The following is a 21131-nucleotide window of genomic DNA, read 5'->3' on the forward strand; positions in this document are numbered from 1 at the left end:
CTCGGAGGTGGAAGTGCCAGGATGTGACAAGAAAAGAAGGAAAAATAAGTAATCGAGATCCCTGAAGCAAAGGACCAGGTCTGACTCTGATGTCATATTCCCTGCCTGGCACAGAGGGACACAGTAACTCACAGATGAATGACAAGATTCCAATATAAACTCCAGGTTCAACTGCACACGTTGGCTGCCCTGTTTAGTCTCGGGAAAACTTCTAGATACACTGTAGGGCTGTGTTTTGGAGGGGCACTGAGGAAGCTCTTCCTCAGAAAGGATCAAAAAACAGACTTCTGATGTATTGTTCGTATTGCACCTAAGAAGGGTTGTTGGATTTAGCATATAAAAATACCATATGCCCAATTAAATTTGAATTGGAATGCATGGGACATACACTTAAATATCATTTGATGCTTTTCTGAAATTCAAATTTAGCCAAGAGTCCTACATTTTATGTGACAACCATACCTAATTATGAACTTGAGGATGAGTGGGCAGAACATGGAAGCAACTGAGTCAGGCTGTTCTAGCGGGGGCAGAGGGAGGGGGCACTGAACTAGCTGTGGGGGGTCCAGAGGGCAAAACCACACCACAGCACCGGTTTAAGGTCTGACAAAGTGAAAAGTGACCTCCATCTTTGAGCCAGACAGCAGAAATGTCTTTACTTGGAAAGTTTAGGACCAAAAGCAGAAATGAAGGGTTTCCTTGCCTTTGATGCTGTGTTCAGTGGAGCCCTTTCACTAAGGGATGACCCACATTCCTTTGAGCCCTTCCCAGAGCAGTCGTGAGCTCAGGCTGGGGACAAAAGACCAGAGCAGGGCGATGTGCAGCCACTCTGGACCGAGGCAGAGACTTTCTCAGCTCTCTGCGCTGACCCTATATTACCTCTGCATGGGCAGCCATTTCCAAGATAAATATTAATATTAACCTCCACCCAAGCCAATTCAACCTCCACCCATGAAATCCTTTTTAAACTGCACCCAGAAAAAGGTTCTAAGCAAAGTCTTGTAGATTCTTACAGAACCTAAAGCAGGGGATTTACATAAGTTATTTGTTCTCCTTTTGTGAAAATATGCAAATATAGGAAAAAAGTACACAGTGATTGTTGACATTACTGGTTCAGGAGCCACGGTTATTAAATTAATATTCTCTAATCCCATAAGAAGGTAAAAGTATTACATTGCTGTGCCGGGGAAAGTTAAGCCTGGGAGGTGGGGCAGGGATTTTTTTCTAAGCACACAAACCACCTCTCACCACCAGATCCCATTGCCCACAGCTCTGAATTCAGCAGGCTTTTCCAGAACTCATTTGGATGCAAACCCTGACCTACAGAGGCTCTCTGTAGTCTTGGTGTACCCCATTTAGTGTGCATATCTGCATGGTTCACTGCAGAGACGTGATTCGATTACGTCAATGTGTAATTTCGATTACAAGGTGCTGCCCTAGACCCACTGGGAGTGCTATGTCATTACCTTCCCAAAATCTGGGAAACTTTTAATTTAGAAATGCACCTGGACCCGAGGTTTTCAGATAAAGCACTGTGTGTCTGTAAACATTTCTTCCCACCTTTCATCATGAGCTCATTTGTAAGCAAAAAGCTGAACAATCTAAGTAAGAAACTGGCCGACTTGGTACAAGACTCAAGAGAATGTGTGGCTCATTAGCAGCATGGGGGGAAGAACATAAAATCGAAGCAGCCTGGGCTTCTTGGACTCCCTTTTCCTTGACTCCCTTCCTCACGTCCGTCTCACGGGCACAAAATATGCCTGTGGGGAAGGAAGCTGCGGTGCCTGCACGGTGATGGTGTCACGATACAACCCCAAGACCAAGACCATCCAGTATCCTTCGTGTGGGGCTGGCCCTGCTCTGGCACACCTGGGGCGGGCGCAGCGCCTCCCTCCTGTCCTCCCCCCCTCCTCTCTGAGTCTCCAGCATTCTGGCTGCCTCTAGGCCTGCACACTCTAGGCCTCCACTTCCTAAACTCCAGGTCTTCCCGCAGACCCTCTTCCCATCAGAATCTACCATCCCACCCGCCAGTCTCTCAGGGCTCTGCTCTATTGCCATAAAAAACACTTTATTTGCTTTTGAGTCGGAGATTTCAAGGTAAGGTCAGGTGAGAATGGCTTAATGCAAGAAGCAATCATCCTAGTGGAAGATTCATGGCTTCAACAACACTAAGAAGAGTTGTTTGCCTGTAGGGGCTAAATGAGACCTTAAGTCACACTGCAGGATTGTGCCACCATCTCCTTGACCTAAAAATGTAGATTTGCTCACTGACCGAATGTGGTGGTGAAGGAGGAGCTGTCTAGGATGATTTTCAAGTGTTTGCCTTAGGGGACTGGGTGTTAAGGTTTACAAATTAGGGAACTTGGAAGAGGAGGAGCAGAGGAGGGGGAAGCGGTAAGTTTAGCTGTGGGGTAACTATGGGACACCTAACAGGGACCGTCCACCAGGCATCTAGATAGATGGGTCTGTTACTTAGAGAAGAGGTCTCATCTCGAGCTAACTTATTGGAAGTTATCAACATAAATAATAACAATGATAACAAATAATAACATTTATTGAATGCTTATTGTGTACCAGGTACTATTCAAAGTGGCTCGCACATACTGTTATATTTCACCCCCCTAAACAACTTCTAGATAAGCATTACTATCTCTTTCAGTTTTAAAAAGAGGAAACTGAGGCAAGTTAAGCAACTTGCTCGAGGTTTCATGGGCCAGGTAGCGGTAAAGGCAGGTTTCCAGCCAGGCCGGCGGGAAGGTGAGACACTGGGGACATAAAGGAGGGGCCGCAGGCTGGCGGGTGCAGGGAGCCCATGCCTCTGTTCCCCGGCTGAGGCACGTGGGCAAGGCTGAGGGAGCCACGAGCACTGGGAGAGTCGCTGAGGGAAAAGGGAGAGGGGGAAGATCAAAAGGAAGCAAACCTAAGGGGAAGGGAATTGCAGAGCATGAGAAGCAAAACTGTACCTGTTCCATGCGGTCACCTGGGGTCCACCCTACTTCTGTATGCCAAGCACTCTTCCAGGGTCCCCCAGAGGTCAGCTGGGCGGCTTCAGGCTTCTATCTGTTCCTCAGAAGAGCCACGTTCATGCTGTCAGCCTGGGTAGGAGAGGAGAGGAAATATTCCCCAGGAAAGGAACAATGTCCCATACCTGAAAGGAGAATGGAACTTCACCTGAGTGGGAATCTGGACCCCATTCCAAACTGGTGACGTGAGAACCTGGTGCTAGCCACACCTGCCACGTCATTGACCCATACGCTAGTGTGGGAGAGACGGTCGGGACACGGGCACAAAACCCAGCAACTTTCACACTGGCCTACACTGGAATCTTACGAGGAGCTCCAAAAAGTGACTACCTGATCCCACCCAGATATCCTCATTTAACTGGCCTAGGGCATGAGCAGAGTATCTGTATTTTTAAAAGTTTTCCATGATTGAGAATCACAGGGCGAAACCACCCATAGTTTCCTTATCTCTTTCCCTAGAATGAGAAAACAAAATGGACAAGGAGGTTCTCTTGGAGGTCCTACTCAAAAAAAGTCTTCATTATTCATTTTTTCTGTTTCTTTCTGCCATTCTGCACAAGCTATATGTAAGTCCTTTCTTGGACACACCCAGAAATGTATGGTTTTATATCTAGCCTGCTCTGTACTCTCAGGGAAATACAGCCTCACGACTCTCCTGAAATAACTGCTCTAACTCCCTGGACTGTGTCGCCCTCTCCCCATGATTCCAAAGTGTTCTCTTTACCTGATTCCATCACAGCCATTTTCCAGCTACCGCATGCCTGGTGCCCATCTGCTCTCTGTATGGGGCTGCCGTCACCACAGTGGAAGGTGTAGGAAGCATCAAAACCAGGATTCACCCAGTGCAGGTAAGAGGGGAAGGTGGTCTGGACCAGATGTTGGCATCCCGCATAGGCATGCACTCCAATTAGGTCACCAACTTCGAACTCCTTTGTGCTTTTAAATTCTCATTTTGTAAGGTTTGGCTTCATAGCCAGGGGTATGTTCAGAGATCTTTCCCGGATTCTATCATTGATTGTAATGTATCTCAACCCCAAGAGAACTTCTCAGCCTCATCTTTGCCCTAAACTAAAACAAAGACAATCCAGTCTGACAAGAGAAGAAAATGAGATAGGAAGTGAGAAGTTTATAGAAGATACTAGTCGTCAGTCCCATTTCAAAATTACTTAACTCTGATTGAGAGGCCAATTATGTGTACAAATACTCCCCCAAATGCTTTCCAAGTGTCTAACAAGTAACCGTATGCTATACCACAATAAAACACAAGTAAAATAACAATGTTTACTAAAGTTTAGAAGACTTTTTAATGAAATGACAATGTTGTTTTTCTATACTAGAATAGGAACTTCTGCAGGGGTTGAGTTTTAAAGGCAGTGTATAGAAGGGAAATTATGAATAGCTGTGTTTTCCCTTGAGATTCCTTGTCTCTGAAGGCTATTGTTGGAACATAGAGGCCAAGAGTTTCTCTGACAACGTGTTGCCTTTGATGGGTATTTGTTGAAAGTGGAAGGTATTAATTAACTCATTTTACTTTCTAGGTCCTGGTTTCTTTGTGCAATAGAAAGTGTCATTTAGAGGCAAAAGCTCTGAGTCATGCTCATGGGAGTTTACTGCAACTCATTAATTGTGTGAACATGGGTGACTTTTTGACTTTTCTTCATCTTTAAAATTAGGATGGTAACAGTGTCTCCTTTACAGGATGGTGATGAGTAAATGAATAGTGTTAGTGTTTATCAGCCGTAAATTCAATGACCTCCTGTTCTCATTCAGCTCTCGCCCCATGCTTGGCTCGTCCCCTTCACCGGTGTGGAAGAAGCACTTCAGGCTGTACTTGTCAGATTTCTTTCTCTCCAGTCGTGATGGTGCAGATGCCAGATTTGTTCAGTAGTGCCCTGGAATAGGCTTGTACTGGCTTGTGAAAACCGGTCATTAAATTTTTAGGAATTGTGCAAGCCAGTCATTATTAAAAATTAAACTCTACAGATTGAACGATTCAATAGTTTATAAAATAATACTAGCCACGGTGGAAGTATTTATACTAGGAAAATTGGCAGACGATACAAATCAGGGCTTTATTCTTCTCCCAGACTACCAGCTGTTAAAACATCCACCAGCACTTTTACAGCCAGGTTTCTGCACCACACCTGAAACGACTCGCCATCTAGCAGGACACCTGACACAGCCGTATTTCCCTCCCGCATCCGAACATGCCTGTCCTCTCAGTTAAGCCAAAGATGAAGTATCTGGCTTTCATTCTAGGAGCCACGCTGTTTGAAAAATGCTTATTTGAAAACATCTGAATCACGCTCGAGCCAGCCAGTTGAGCCCCCTGTGACAGGCATAGGACTGACACCCACAGGGGGACCCAGGATCATGTCCCCGCTCTGTATCCTCATGGTGTAGGCTCTTTATACAGAGTAGATGCAGGAAATTGTCATTTCTCACCCAATTTTTTATTGTTATGTTTGTTTTGTTGTTTTATTTGAGTGTATATAAAGTTTTATGTGCACAAATTAAATATGTGACTAGCACAGCACCACTAAATAGCACTTTACAATTTTCAAAGCATTCATACAGATTGTGTCATTTAATCCATCAAAATTCTATAATATGGATGGAGAGGGGAGTGACAATGACTTGCCAGAGAATATGCTAAATGATTTGCAAACGTTCATTCATTTATTCTCATAACCATCCTGTAAAGTAGGTACCATTATCATCCTGATTTTAAAGATGAATAAAAGTCAAGTGAGTCACCCAAGGTCACTCAATTAATGAGTTGTAGTAAGGACCAAATCTCACATGAGCATGACTCCAGAGCATTTTACTCTAAACTGCCCTTCCTATTCCACAGATAAAGAGACCAGGATCTAGTGACTATGGTGATTTAATTAATACCTGCCACTAGGCTTTTCTTGGGGGCAAAAATCATATATGTATATGGTTTTAAGAAATAAAAGTATTTTTCTTCCAGGGGACATATTTACCCTGAAATTATTTCTGGAAAGCTAACTATGGAAGCACCACTGCTTACTGGTGTCCAAGATAGGAAAGCAAAAGAGGTTTAAAGCATAAATGATGTACTGTCTCCCAGGAAAGGCTCGCCAAGTGCCACGGCACGCAGTGTGGATTCTGCAGCCCAGGGATGGTGATGTCCATCTACACACTGCTGAGGAACCACCCGGAGCCAACCCCTGACCAGATAACCGAAGCTCTTGGAGGTGAGCCTTCTCGGGCCTCTGCGGGCAGGGCCCAGGGTAGACAGTGCTCGGGTAACTAGAGACGGCAGTCCCGGCCCACACATAGATCCCCATCAACAGATCCATAGAACAGGTTTGGAGTTCCAGGTACCTGGCTAACAGGTAGGCCTCCTGAGTACCTGTTTTCACTCAAGTCCTTCCAGACTTCCCCTCAGTCCTTTGCAGTTCCTTCCTCTACTCTAAAGAAAGTCTTTTAAATTCACACCCTTCTATGTTTTTTCTTCTTAGCAAAAAGAAAAGAGAGATCATGATGTTAGCAGCCATTCGTATGCATGCAGTTTCTTCCTAAATTATTCTCATTCTAATTAAAAAAAAAGGAGTCTACCTGTTACCCAAGTTTCCACGTGACTTATTGGCACCAAGCTTTCACAACACTTCACTTGTAGGTGTTTAAACCTGCCAAATCCTCACATATACATTGTTTTTGAGATTTTTTTTTTTTTTTTTGAGACAGAGTCTCGCTTGTTGCCCAGGCTAGAGTGAGTGCCGTGGCGTCAGCCTAGCTCACAGCAACCTCAAACTCCTGGCCTCAAGCAATCCTTCTGCCTCAGCCTCCCGAGTAGCTGGGACTACAGGCATGCGCCACCATGCCCGGCTAATTTTCTATATATATTATTTGGCCAATTAATTTCTTTCTATTTATAGTAGAGACTGGGTCTTGCTCTTGCTCAGGCTGGTTTCAAACTCCTGAGCTCAAGCAATCCTCCCGCCTCAGCCTCCCAGAGTGCTAAGATTACAGGCGTGAGCCACCGCGCCTGGCTTTGTTTTTGAGATTTTTAAACTGTGATTGAGCATAGTTTTACATTTATTTTTTAGTATAAAAATAATTAAAAATTAAGAAAAATGTCTAAAATGTTAAAAGACAAGGAAAAACTCATTCATAATTCTGCCACCAAGAGACAACCACTGTCAAATACTTCTGCATTCCTTCAGTCTTTTTTGTGCATAAGTTTTGTTTGCTTATTTTAAATGCTTGTGACTATTATGTAATATATATAATTTTAAATCGTATGAAGAATTTTAATGGTATATAACATGAGAATTTCCCCATGTTATTAAAACCCCTTCATCAATATCATTTATACTGGCTACAAAGTTTGAATATGCTTTTTTAAAAGACCACGGTTTCCCTCACCCTTTCCACCATACTTTGGAACTGTTGACTGATTAAAACAATACCAGGTACTTACTGAACACCCACTGTGCTGTTCTGGTGGGGATTCAAGAACACCTAAGTCAAGCCTTACCTTCTCCAGGAACTTGAGATCCAATGAGGGAGACACACATAAATACGTACATAAGTGACCCTGCTCCAGCAGTTGATGATAGGTCTACAGAAGGATCCAGACACTCAGAGGTACAGCTCCAGCTGGGGGGTTACAGCAGACCCCATGGAGCAGGAGGACTGGGGTCTTGAAGAATGGCCCCAGTTCCTCTTCCCATAAGAGGGCATTTGAAAGAGGAGAGGTTGCATGAGAAAGGCTTGATGATGGGCCACACATGAGACATTGTGGGGGTGGCAGGTACACGAGTTAGGACAGGGGCAGGAAATAAGGTAGGAAGGAAAAAACAACCCTTTGTGGTATTTCAGTAAGAAAATGTAATCACAAGATCTATTCTTCACTCGATCTTAGCCAAAAGACCAGGAAGTAATATCAGGTCTATGCTTGAAGAACCTCTCCAAGGAGAACATTTGTTCCAGAGAACCATTTTGCTGGTTTTAGGGAACAAAGAGTCTAATGATTAATACAGTTATTCTGCCAAAAACATGAAGTACAGATATGCAATATATTTCTATATTATTCCTTAAAACTTGATTCCTTGTTAATCAGGTAATTTGTGCCGCTGCACTGGATACCGACCAATTGTAGAAAGTGGAAAAACTTTCTGTGCGGTAAGTTTTTTAAAAAGAATATCAATTCTATTAACTTAATATATTAATGAACCTTTTCTTAAAATAATCAGTGCACTCAATAATCTCTAAAATAACCTCACATTGACCTTTCTAACCACTGGAAGTTGTTAAATGCACTCTGTTGGTATTTTCTTAAATAAACTGTATCTTTTTTTTCATCATTATTTTTTTTATTTCAGCATATTAGGGGGTACAATGTTTAGCTTAGCATCTATCTTGTTTGTAGCCCTAAATTTGGCACTTTCCTGAAAAGTCTAGGGTATTGTCCCTGACTTCAAGAAATGCATACTCTATTGAAGTAAATAGAACACAGAAACAACAAAAACGTAATTGAAAAGCAACATATTAAAAGCTCAATATATCCATATCCCATGCTTATAAATTTCAAAGAAACATGGATTAAAGAGTGTTAATGAGTGGGAAGGAGAGAGACATAAAGAACTTATTGGAGAAGGGGAGTTTTGAGCTAGGTCCTAAAGGAAGTGATAGAAGTGAATGCCTGAAGAGAAGCCAGTAGAAAATTCCAAGTAAGAAAATGCATGGAAGTAGGAAAAGGAAAGCTGTCTGAGATTCAAGTAAGAAATTGATGTGACTGAAGCACTGGAGAGTAAAAAGATACTGTTTGGGGCTAAGGAATTTAGACTTAAAGCTGATAACCACATGGAGTCATTGTCTGTTTTCAAGCCAGGGGTAACACAATGGGAGCAGTATTTCAGAAGGAAAATTCTCAGCACTTGTTGGTAGGAAGTACAAGCCTGGGAAAATGTGGCGCGGAGAGAAGGCATGGACTAGTGCAGTATCCCAGGCATGCGGAATGACCACATAGCCGAGTGTGGCATATGCAGGGACAGAAACATAACTACCCAGAAGGGGACTGCCAGAGTCATAACCCCAGACAGTGAAGGGTGTGGAGAGAGAGGAATCCAAGTCACCTGCAAACCTGAGAGATCCAGGAACAAAACAGGACAAAGACTGTTGGAAAAAAAAATGATTTAGTATGTGCAGGGGATGGGGGCAGGTAGTTTTGAAACATACTACTTTCAGAAAGTTAAATGTCAAGAGGAGACATACTTTTGAGAAGGTTTCAGTTAGGGTGTTTTCCCAGCACTCTTTATAGTAAAAATTAATTTTATATCATTTTTCTTGATCAAAAACAACTCAAGGTACATCAGTTCTTTCAAAGTACCTTTCAAAAAGTTTGAAAAGATGTATTTTTATGCCAGTCATGAAGAACTTCAAGAAGTTTTACAAACTACAGGATAGTTTAACTTAAAGTGCTGGGTAAGGTACTACTTATTTTGAACCACATGAGTGGCTGCCATTTTTGACCTACAAAAACAGCAACATCTTCATATGATTCGACCTAAAACTACATGCTTATTTTCCTTGAGACAATATACAAAGATATAGATTAAAGACAGATATTTTTACTCTCACGCTGGATCCCCACATTAAACCACTTATTTACTTATTATAGTTCCTTTATTGTGCAATTTGAATTGTCCCCAAATCCAAATCCCTTCTTTACTCTGTAGAAAATGACCTTACAAGTAAAAAGATCAGCTGCCACTTTTGCAGCATTTCTTATGTGTCAGACACCGTGGCAAACTTTCTTCATATTTAAAATCTAACGAACGTGTTTGGGATAGATTTTATTATCCTATTATCCTATTACCCTAACTTAACAAGCTCAAGCTTTCCTGTGGGAAAGCAGGAACCAGAGCCCAGGATCCCTTGACGCCGTGTGCGAGCGCAGGGTCTCCAAACAGCCACGGACCCCTGGGCGGCCTTGCACATTGAAAAGGCAAACACGGGTAATTAGTCTGATAGTTACAGTAACTGACAAATGGGTCCAGGCCAAAACCGCCTACTTTGAGTCTTCATATAATGTCCTGAAAATTAAGGTTAAACGGTTTGGGCTTAAATCATCCGAATAGTTCAGAATGACATCCAAATAAACTCAGGTTTTCAGTTTATGTATATTTGTGTATGGAAAGTCTTAAAGCCAGTTTGTCTTCCCAGGACTTGATTCAAGATATGTGCTATCACACGGGTAAGATAAGAGCAGTCTGTTTGGGTTCTTTAAATCACCACATTGTAACTCCACTCGTTTATCCCACTTCCAGTAGGAGGCCTTGTCTGGCTGAGCTCTCCCCCCTCTCCCTTTTTGTCCCCTCCTGGGACTTGAGTGGCACGTCTGCACGTCTCTATCACGAGTGTGGTTGTACAGTCCCTGTGATTGTCTATAATTGCTCGGTGGCAGAGTAGCTTGTTACCCGCCCTGCCAGGTACCCTGGTAAGTGTTTAAAGAATTAAGAATTTAATTTCAGCTGCATTACTTCCTAAGGAATCGACTGTTTGCCAAATGAAGGGGTCAGGAAAATGTTGCCTGGATTCAGAAGAGAAGTCTTTTGCAAACAGACAGGAAAAGGTAAGTATCCGCTTTTTCCACTTCAGTTGGGATTGACTGAAAAAGACCCACATAGATCCAGATTTATTCCAGCTTTCTATTCTGTTCTGTGAGTGAAGTGTAAAATAAGTGAATACCGGGCGCGAACAGCCTTAAAGAGCTCCAAAAATCAGCCAGCCTGTGCCATTCACAAGGCCGATCACCAGAGAAGGCTGTTTTCCTTCGGTACAACTTCCTGTGCCTTCCTCTGGGGTTGCCAACTCGCCCCCTGACCCACGAGCGCTCTGAGGGACTAAGCAGTGATGCACCTTCATGTTCACGGCAAAAAAAAAAACCCGCAAATAATATCTGAGACCCAGCACAGAAGTTTAAAACGCAATTTCTGATGCCAAAGCAAGAAAACCAGAGTCCAGAAAATCTTCCAGGGAAGCCATCCCGTGGTCCTGGAGGGTGGGAAGGACCCCATTCTGGGGTGCCCTGTGCCTCTGCATTTTGTGTGGGGTGTCAGGGGTAGAGGCCCTGACTCTGGAGCCCCACACTTAATGATTTCTGTGCCTTTCTCAGTTACTCTGAAGTCCTGTCTGTGTTTTGTTTTGTTTTGTTGAGATCTGCACCAAACTGTACAATGAAGATGAATTCCAGCCCTTCGATCCGTCCCAGGAGCCTATATTCCCTCCTGAGCTGATAGTAAGAAACTTCGCTTTTGTTTTCTCGTAACAGGGGGTGGTATATGCCTTTTGGATTACACTATGGAATTACCCTCATTTTGGACATTAAAAGTTGGAAATGTGTCCAGCACAATCATGGGGCAATAGCCTATGTTTAGGGACCTGTTCGGCTGTACCATAAACAGTCAAAGCAGACAGCTTTGAAGAGGAGGGAGACCAGGACCTCAGAGGTGCTGTCGTTCAACCCCCTCGGCTGAAGACGCTGAGGTCAGAGCGTGGGTGACTGGCCCAAGGCCACACAGACACTGAGATGTTTTAAAGGCGTCTTGTAAAACTGGTGAAGTAAGAATCAAATGAAACTTAGAATAATGGGATTGCATCATTCTTATCATTAGCCTCTGTAATTTCAGCTCAGTGTGAGAGAAAGAGGGAGAGAGAATAATATAAATAGTGTGTGTACCCACCGTGCCATTCCACCGCCATGCCCTGCAGAGGGCATGAGGTGAGAGATCCGATTCTCCTGGTTTCTCAGAGGGGGTCAGTCCCCGTGTACCCCACTGAGTGCGAGAACTTGGATGCCCCAAGTGTGAATCTACTATTTAAAAATTATATCTGTAGCTATAGCTATGCATAGATGTAGGTTTATATCTATATGTATAGGTATGTGTATATATCTATATGTGTATATATGTATATGTATCTACAGAGTTGTAAAAAAGTCAATTTTACACCTGGTGAATGACTTAAGGGATTTTTTTCAAGGATAATTTTGCCTATATGCAATTGTTGTCCTAGAAAAAACCCTAATCTCTAAGCTGAGTCTCCTTCAAGTCACTGCTAGGGCAGAACTAGAGGAAGAAGCCTGGCACTGTAATTCCAGGCTGACATTAAACCATTCATTAAACCAAGCTGCTCCCTCTTCACACACTCACTCCGCAAACACAAATCGCTTTTACTCTATGTCCAGTTGTGGATGGACACCTATCATGATGTTTACTCAGTGGTACCCACATGGATCTTGTCAATCTGGGTCGTCTGAAACAGACCACCATTTCCCAGCCCCTAAAAGTTGAGTGTCCTCAGGAAGCTGAAGTGACCAGCAGGCCACTTGGACACCACAGCAGTGGATATACTCATGGCGTGTTGTTCAAGAGCCTTGCTGGAAAGCATGTTGGCTGTTTCTCTGCAGAGAATGGCAGAAGATCCAAACAAGAGAAGGCTGACGTTCCAAGGGCAAAGGACTACCTGGATCGCCCCTGTGACCCTGAGCGACCTTCTGGAGCTGAGAGCCAATTTCCCCAAAGCCCCACTTGTCATGGGGAACACTGCAGTGGGTAGGTGGTTGCCACATGTGTTCTTTAGTCTAGACTAGGTAACCTAAACACATGTGTCTCTTTTCAAACTCTTCATAAATGCAATTCACTTTTATTAATCGTGCCTACGGTCCTTTGGAATGCTTTGTTGTTTTCTTTTGCAAATGAATCATTTAAGTCACGGTTTTCACTCTAGCTTATTAGTAAGCAACATTTATTAGCATCCATTGTCTTCCTTTTCTAATTTTTCTAATTAGTTTAAATGCTTTCCCCCTTCAGGACCCAGTATTAAATTCAAAAATGAATTCCATCCAGTTTTCCTATCTCCACTTGGGCTTCCAGAACTACATTTTGTGAACACCACAGATACTGGTAAGCACCTTCTAGTTCAAATAAGATGTAGCCACTGCATGTTGGTGAGCCATTAGTAATCGACCACCTACACTGGGTGAATTTGAGCACTTCTTAGACTATGTGACTTTGTTATTCATTTATTCATTCAAAGCCATTTATTGAGCACCTACTATGTGTCCTCTCTGCACTTTTTTAAACTGATCCCCTCAGCTGTGTCACTGAGTACTACATTGCCATAGGAGCCACAAGGGTGGGAAGATGCCACATAGGTTAGCCAGGGATGGAGGGATTGACCGAACAGGAACACGTAAGACATTTGCTGGTCAGTAGGAAAGGTTCTTGTCACATGTTACTCCCTCATTCATAAATCTGCTTGAGGCTAATGCCATACCCACAGATACTCACACACACACACACACACACACACACAAAGTCTGGGCCACAAGATTTGAAATATAGCTGTGAACAATAATCTTATTTTTACACTCTTCACAATTTACCGTGTGCTTTCACATCTCTTATCTTGTGATCCACAAAACAACCCTGGGAGGTAGACTTAGCTAGTAACCTTGGTATCTCTCTTATCCTACAGGACACACTGAATCAAAGGGCTTAGGCAACTTCCCCAAGACCATATGGCTGTCAGCTAAGTCAGGACTAGGTCCTAGGCCTCCTCCTCCTTCCTCATGGTGCACTGAATAAGGCTTATCTCACCAGCCACTACCCACACTAAGCCTTTGAATGGATCATAGGCCTAAACTCCTGTAAAATAGGCTTCTCCCAGTAAGCAAACAGAAATCAAGTGGATAATTGATTGCTAACCTCTTTGACCTGCCTACCTTAAGTCAGTCTGTTCGTTCATTTTTTCCCCCATTGGAAAAATCTACATCAAAAGATTGGCAGGAAGAGATGGAGCAAGGGGAGGTCAGCCAGGTACAGGAGAGGGCTGGCAGGACAGAGTGTGGGGTATTCGGTTAGGGCGAGATGGGGGTGGAGGGACAGGGGTGGGTGGAACCTGCAGAATCAGATCAGTGTTTCTCACTCTTTTCTTTATTACCACCCCTCTAAGGAGCAATAGATATGGTTTCCCTAATCATCCCTCCCTGAAGTTTTAATACAATGGATTTACTGTGTATCTGTTTATGTACAGAATGTGTATTGGTGCTTTATACATATATATATATATAAAGAGTAAGATTTTTTTCACTGCCTTAGGGGCAGTATTGCCCCCAGTGAGAATGCATGAGGTAGGTGACGTCACCACTGAAATCATAGCACACCTGCAAATGAAACTGACCCGAGGTACAGGCAGGTGTCTGTTCTTCTTATCTTTTTGATAAGAGAGCAATAGGAAGAAATGGCTGGGAAAGAAAGGTAGATATGCAATACACATTTTGCAGGTCAATTTCTACTTAGGTTTAATGAACTTTAAAAAATATTCTAGGACCATTGCTGGAATTTTCATATTTGATCAATTTATTCAGGATAACTGAACTGGGAATAAATGAAGTAATGAGCACCAGATATCTGTGGCTGATACATGCTAAAATGTATGGCATGTACGGCTATCTACACGAATGACAAAAGGGATTTGGTACTTAGCATTTGGGAATAAAATAAATTGCCAGAAATATCTTTAATTATCTTTGGTTTTTGTCATTCTGAGTAAATACGAAAAGAGAAGATACATTTAAAAGACAGTTTCTATGCAACCCTATCTTGTTCCAGTTCCCTGTAGGTTCATAATCCGCTACTCTATTTTCAGGGGTGACCATAGGTGCGGGATACAGCCTGGCCCAGCTGAACGAGGCCTTACGCTTGATCGTTTCGGAGCAACCGAAGGAGAAGACTCAGACCTGTCGAGCTCTCCTGAAGCACCTGAGGACACTTGCAGGAGCCCAGATTAGGAATATGGCTGTATGTTCCCTAGTGTTTTGTTAAATAAGTCGCAGTTACAGGCAGTCACACAGTTCTGTTCAGTTTCACAGACATTACTCTGAAGAGGAATCCAAAGTCAATGTTGAACATGTCTATACAACATGAGTGTGAGTGTGTGTGTGTGTGCCCAAAGTGAGAGATAACACGTTGTGTGTAGATAGATGTGTGTCCAAGGGGAGACGTTTCCTGTCGCATGTCTATGTGTGTGTCCCAGGTGAGTGATACATGGGACACTAAGATCATGGTACTGGAGTCAGAAGATCCTGGCAAGCCACTTGGACCCCTTTAAGCCACTGTTTGTTTCTTCATTTTAAAAATTAAGATTCAGGGTCAGAGGAGATGTTAGTCAAAGGGTACAAAGTTGTAGTTGGACAGGAGGAATAAGCTTTAATGATCTATTGCACAACATGGTGACCACAGTTGGTAATAATGTGCTGTATATTTCAAAATTGCTGAAAGAGTAGATTTTAAATATTCTCACCACAAAAAAAATGATAAATATGTGAGGTGATGGATATGTTAATTGGCTTCGTTTAATCATTCTATAATATACATATGTATAATAACATCACATCATACACCACAAATATATACAATTATTTGTCAATTTAAAATTTTAAAAATATTACACTTAAAAAATGGGAAGAAAAGAAAAGAAAGAAAAGAAATAATATAAATTTAAAAATAAAATAAAAATTTTAAAATAAAAGTAAAAACTATGGAGAAAAAAACACACCCAAAACACACCCCAAAAATAAAATTCCATGGACTATCTCTAAGGTCCTGTCCAGCTCTAACAGTCTGTGAATATGTCTTATCCATGGAATAATAAACAAAAGCCTGCTTTCCAAAATACTCTTTTATGGCTGATTCCCCTCTTAGAACTTTGCATCAAGGTCAAATTCTAGACATGTGTATCCCACATGCCCATCCTTGGATGCCCTCAGTTGTCTAGCTTATTGGGGTTTCCTTATTATTTAAGATTTGAAAACAATTTATTTGAACCACTCCTCATTCCACACATGCTGGGCAGTCCCGCAGGATTTAAGGGCCCAGGGGATGCATCATTTCTCCTGATTGATTGTCCCTGGCCCTGCTGCGGACTCTCAAAACCCACTATGTGTTTTCCCCTTCTGCATCTTCTGTTCCTTTTCGGAACCATGCCGCTCCTCTCTCTACATCAACTTGTCCCTTAAGTCCTCCAGAGGCCCCCACTGCCTCTTCCAGGCCAATGCACGGAGCAGCCTTTCGTGAAGGCCTGAGGACACAGCCTCGGCACTCAGGTTGGGTCTCTCCACCCCACCCCGTGATGCTGGACACTCTCCCTTCCCTTTGGCCATACCCACCCTTCTCCCTAACCTGCCAGCACCACCCCCTAATTCCCATTCATTTCCATTTTTGTCTGTCTTCATAGGTAAACATGCCTATCAAGAAGTACATCTAAGGCCGGGCGCAGTGGCTCACGCCTGTAATCCTAGCACTCTGGGAGGCCGAGGCGGGCGGATTGCTCCAGGTCAGGAGTTCGAAACCAGCCTGAGCAAGAGCGAGACCCTGTCTCTACTAAAAATAGAAAGAAATTAATTGGCCAACTAATATATATATATATATAAAACTAGCCGGGCATGGTGGCGCATGCCTGTAGTCCCAGCTACTCGGGAGGCTGAGGCAGAAGGATTGCTTGAGCCCAGGAGTTTGAGGTCACTGTGAGTGAGGCTGACGCCACGGCACTCACTCTAGCCTGAGCAACAAAGCGAGACTCTGTCTCAAAAAAAAAAATTTAAAAAAAATAAAAAAAATAAAAAAAAGGCTGAGCGCGGTGGCTCACGCCTGTAATCCTAGCTCTCTGGGAGGCCGAGGCGGGCGGATTGCTCGAGGTCAGGAGTTCGAAACCAGCCTGAGCAACAGCGAGACCCCGTCTCTACTATAAATAGAAAGAAATTAATTGGCCAACTAATATATACAAAAAATTAGCCGGGCATGGTGGCGAATGCCTGTAGTCCCAGCTACTTGGGAGGCTGAGGCAGGAGGATTGCTTGAGCCAGGAGTTTGAGGTTGCTGTGAGCTAGGGTGACGCCACGGCACTCACTCTAGCCTGGGCAACAGAGTGAGACTCTGTCTCAAAAAAATAAAATAAAATAAAATAAAAAAGAAGTACGTCTAAACAGAGACAAACACATACAAGGGTCAGTTCTCAAGGAAACTTTTCCTCCTCATTGCACATGGAGGAGGAATATGTTCTCACGCTATAAGTTTGGATGGGATCAGGAGTGGGAATCTTGCACAACATACTGTGTCATAGTGGATGGGAACCTGCTGCCTCAAGGCCACATGTGGCCTCCAGATGCCCAAGTGCGGCCCCTCTACCTAATCCAAACTTTACAGAACAAATCCCTTTATTAAAAGGATTTGCTCTGTAAAATTTGGATTCGGTCAAAAGGCCGCACTCAAGGATCCAGAAGGCCACATGTGGCCTGCGTATACATAACCTCTTATTTGTCAAGTAACTAAGTGTAGCTTTTAAAATGTCATCTTTTCTTATTTAGACTTTAGGAGGACATGTGGTGAGCCGGCCTAACTATTCTGACCTAAACCCTATTTTAGCAGCAGGAAACGCTACCATCAATCTGATATCTAAAGGTAAGACTCCGCAGCCAAGCTTTCGGCATTTCATCTTGTACTTTTCGCTGTTAGTGATGTAGCTCCTGACATGAAGTAGGGACCCAATGTGTCTGATTTAGACTCTGAGGTTACATGTACGTCACCGCACACCCATGGGCGAAGCTGTTCTCAATTCTCCTGCTCTCCAGATGGTCTGCATCTCCTAGCTCAGATGCTTTACTGCACTTGACAATTTTTCTTAAATATTTGGCTACACTTATGAGCAAATTGTAATATGAAAGTGATTGAAGAAAAAATTAATGAGAGATATCTCCATGGTTTTAAGGGTTTATGGCATATTTCATTGCAGAGTTTCTTTCATAAAGAGGGCAATTTTTCTTACAGGACTTTTCGTTTTAAACACAATCAAGTTTGTGGGGCATATTATTCCTTTTCTCTTTATTCAAAAACATCATGAGCTTTGAGGAGGGAAAATGATTTAAACTTGAAGAAATAAAAACAAATACATATTATTCATGGGGATGTTGATGTAAGATATTTTCTCCTTGGTTAAAATTACATTTAAAAATATTGCAGCTCAAATAAGAGAGTGTGGCAAGCTGTTTAAGGAATATGTGTGTGTGTACATATATATATATATATGTATATATACAGTCATGTGCCCATGACATTTCAATCAACAGGCCACATATACAACAGTAGTCCCATAAGATCATAATATTGTATTTTTACTGTACCTTTTCTGTGTTTAGCTATGTCCAGATACACAAATGGGTATGGCCGTGCTGCGGTTGCCTACGGCATTCAGTACAGTCACACGCTGTACAGGTTTGCAGCCTGGGAGCAACAGGCTGTACGACATAGCCTAGGTGTGCAGTAGGCTATGCCACCGGGTTTGTGTAAGGACACTGTATGATGTGCACATAACAGCAAAAGCACCTAGGGATGCATTTCTCAGAATGTGTCCCCGTCATTAAGTGACGTGTGACTATCGGGAATCCCACCTGTGCCCCTAGATTGAGAACAGCTCCACCCTTAGGTGTGAGGTAAAGTAAGCAGAACATACGTACATCGTCTATGATGTCACTGGCTGCATATTCTCCAATCTGATAAGCTCATCCTGATCGAGGTCATTTCTCAAACAGATGGACAACGGCAGATTCCTTTAAATGGCCCTTTCCTTGAGAGATCACCTGAGGCCAACCTGAAATCGGAAGAGATCGTGCTGTCTGTTTCTATTCCCTACTCGACTCAGGTGAGGGCTCCCCGGGGAAGCACCCCCCACCCGGCCCTGTGCAGCAAGCCCGCAGACAGGCTTCCGGGAAGAGTGGTGTCCTCTCTACTTTGAACCATCTGCTTTAGGGAGACTCTTTGGGCTGCTGCACAGGGAGGGGCAAATTCCCAGGTGACCATTTGATTTGCTCTCGCATCAGGGCCACATTATGACATTTATGGGCTCCAGGCAATTTTGCCTCTGTGGGTCCCTTCCTCCATAAAAAAGTATCATGTTGATATACATGATTGTGATGGTATACAGATAATATAAGCCTGGCTGCATTCAGTGTTCTATATACATTACTATATTCATTGTTTTCTTTTGACTTTAAAAGATATTAAGACATTTCCATGGGCTCCTAAAAGTATCCTGGGCCCTATCTTTGTACCTAAAGGGAATCTCAGCCCTGCAAAAGTAGAACCTTTCATGTGAGCTGAATTTTTGGTTTCAGAGAAATATGCATCTTAGCCAAGATTGAGTAAATCTAAAGTCCACCACACCAGGCTAATTTTTCTATTTTTTGTAGAGATGGTGTCTCACTCTTGCTCAGGCTGGTCTCGAACTCTTGACCTCAAGCGATCCTCCTACCTCAGCCTCCTAGAGTGCTAGTATTACAGGCATGAGCCACCATACCTACCCACCAGTTTTATTTCTATATCAAAAATGTTTTATCCTGACATCCCTCCCCCATCCCCACCAGGATGCTGGCCACACAGGGAGGCTTTCCCACCCCATGGCTGTAATGTTCCGCACAAATAATGAGAGTCGACCTACAATGCCATGTTTGGACCTTGAAAGAACCTTGGAGACCATTTGGGCCAGTGGTTTTCAAGCTTTTTTTTTTTTTTTTTTTTTTTGTAGTATAACGCTTTATTCAATGAAACGTACATAGAACACCAAAGACATAAAAGTGACGCTGTGATAGTTCAGTCTCAGAGGCATGGTGTCTCCCAATCTTCCCCTCATCCCACTCAGCAGCCCCGAAGGAACCATCTGATCAAAACCAACCTCCTCATTTTAGAGAAAATTAAGGCCCAGTTTGAGTCACCTGCCCAAGGCCACACGTGATGATTAGGTGTTGAAAGGCAGAGAGCCTGGCAGGTAAGCACAGACTCTGGAGCCAGAGAGCTTAGGTTTGAACTCCAGCTCAGCTACTTACTGTGTGACCTTGTGTGAGTTACTTAACCTCTCAGTGCTCTCACTATAGATTGGAAAGAGTGGCGTTGGTGTAAGGATCAAGTATTTGTACATACAAAGCACGCAGGAGAGCGCTCACTTACAGTCAACACCGCGGGCAGTAACCGTGCCTGTGTGATAACTTGTATCATTGACGGATCCTTTTCATTATAAATAGTCATCAAAGTGCTGCTGTCCGGCAGACAGTGGAGATAAGTACTAAGTGTTCTGAGTGATTTTCTATCCCCAGTGGCACTATGTGTCAGGACTCCGGCTGGCCCAACGTCAGGAGAATGCCTTTGCCATTGTCAATGCCGGGATGAGCGTGAAGTTTGAAGATGGCACAAACGTTATCAAAGAACTTCACATGTTCTACGGGAGCGTTGGACCCACTGTTGTCTCTGCAAGCCAGAGCTGCAAGCAGCTTATTGGGAGGTACGTCCCAGCACATCCGGGGCACGCGACTCAGGCCTTTCTGGTGTTAATTTTTTAATGAAAATAGCACTGGGGGGATTTTTTTCTGATTATAAAATATATATATATATATATATATATATATATATATATATATGATCATCTAGAAAATTTAAGCTCTGCAGAAAAATATAAAGAAAGTGCAAAGCCATCCAAAAGCCAACCCCTTCAAGCAGTGATTCTTTTATTTCAGGTTTCTGTAATAAGATTAACGCACAAATTACATGATTTGAGTACATGCTATCTTTAAATTTTCACTTTTAATTAACCTGCATAATAAGTAAATGTCTTCAATACTGTGTCCTAAGACATCTGAAAATGTCCTTAAACCACATAAAGAAGATGAAATATTCAAAAAGCTTAAATGCCCTGCCTCTGTCACTGTCATTGTTTCTAGCATTTGAAAAGTAAGTTTTTAAAATTCTTCCAACTAGTGCTTTTACAATACTTTTATCCACCCATACATGATTGTCAATGATTATTAAAACTTGAGTTTCTTCTCAGATATGAAAATAACTCTATGCTTCCAAAACAGTTATGTAGAAACTTTTATTTGGGAAATACTTTACAACTATCTCAATAATTCAGTTATTTACCAAATATTTATTCAGCAAAGTGTGTGTGCCAGGCACTGGTCTAGTTGCTGAAGATATAGCAGTGAGCAAGATAGAAAAAGTCCCAGACCAGAAAGCTTTGGTTTTAATT

General features: G+C 42.8%; 1 protein-coding gene across 1 annotated transcript in view; it reads left to right on the forward strand.

The window, feature by feature from the left end:
• Positions 1–21131, forward strand: part of LOC105856979 (aldehyde oxidase 4) — a 63222-nt gene that overhangs the window by 6584 nt on the left and 35507 nt on the right. Inside the window, exons 3-14 of the mRNA XM_076005785.1 lie at positions 1736–1832; positions 3763–3871; positions 6118–6244; positions 8116–8177; positions 10546–10629; positions 11215–11295; positions 12466–12610; positions 12869–12961; positions 14709–14860; positions 17425–17518; positions 18646–18755; positions 20203–20387. Of these exons, the coding sequence (XP_075861900.1) occupies positions 1736–1832; positions 3763–3871; positions 6118–6244; positions 8116–8177; positions 10546–10629; positions 11215–11295; positions 12466–12610; positions 12869–12961; positions 14709–14860; positions 17425–17518; positions 18646–18755; positions 20203–20387 (1339 nt within the window). The remainder of the gene's footprint in view (positions 1–1735; positions 1833–3762; positions 3872–6117; positions 6245–8115; positions 8178–10545; positions 10630–11214; positions 11296–12465; positions 12611–12868; positions 12962–14708; positions 14861–17424; positions 17519–18645; positions 18756–20202; positions 20388–21131) is intronic.

Source organism: Microcebus murinus, chromosome 8 (assembly GCF_040939455.1).
Source record: "Microcebus murinus isolate Inina chromosome 8, M.murinus_Inina_mat1.0, whole genome shotgun sequence".
Taxonomy (NCBI): domain Eukaryota; kingdom Metazoa; phylum Chordata; class Mammalia; order Primates; family Cheirogaleidae; genus Microcebus; species Microcebus murinus.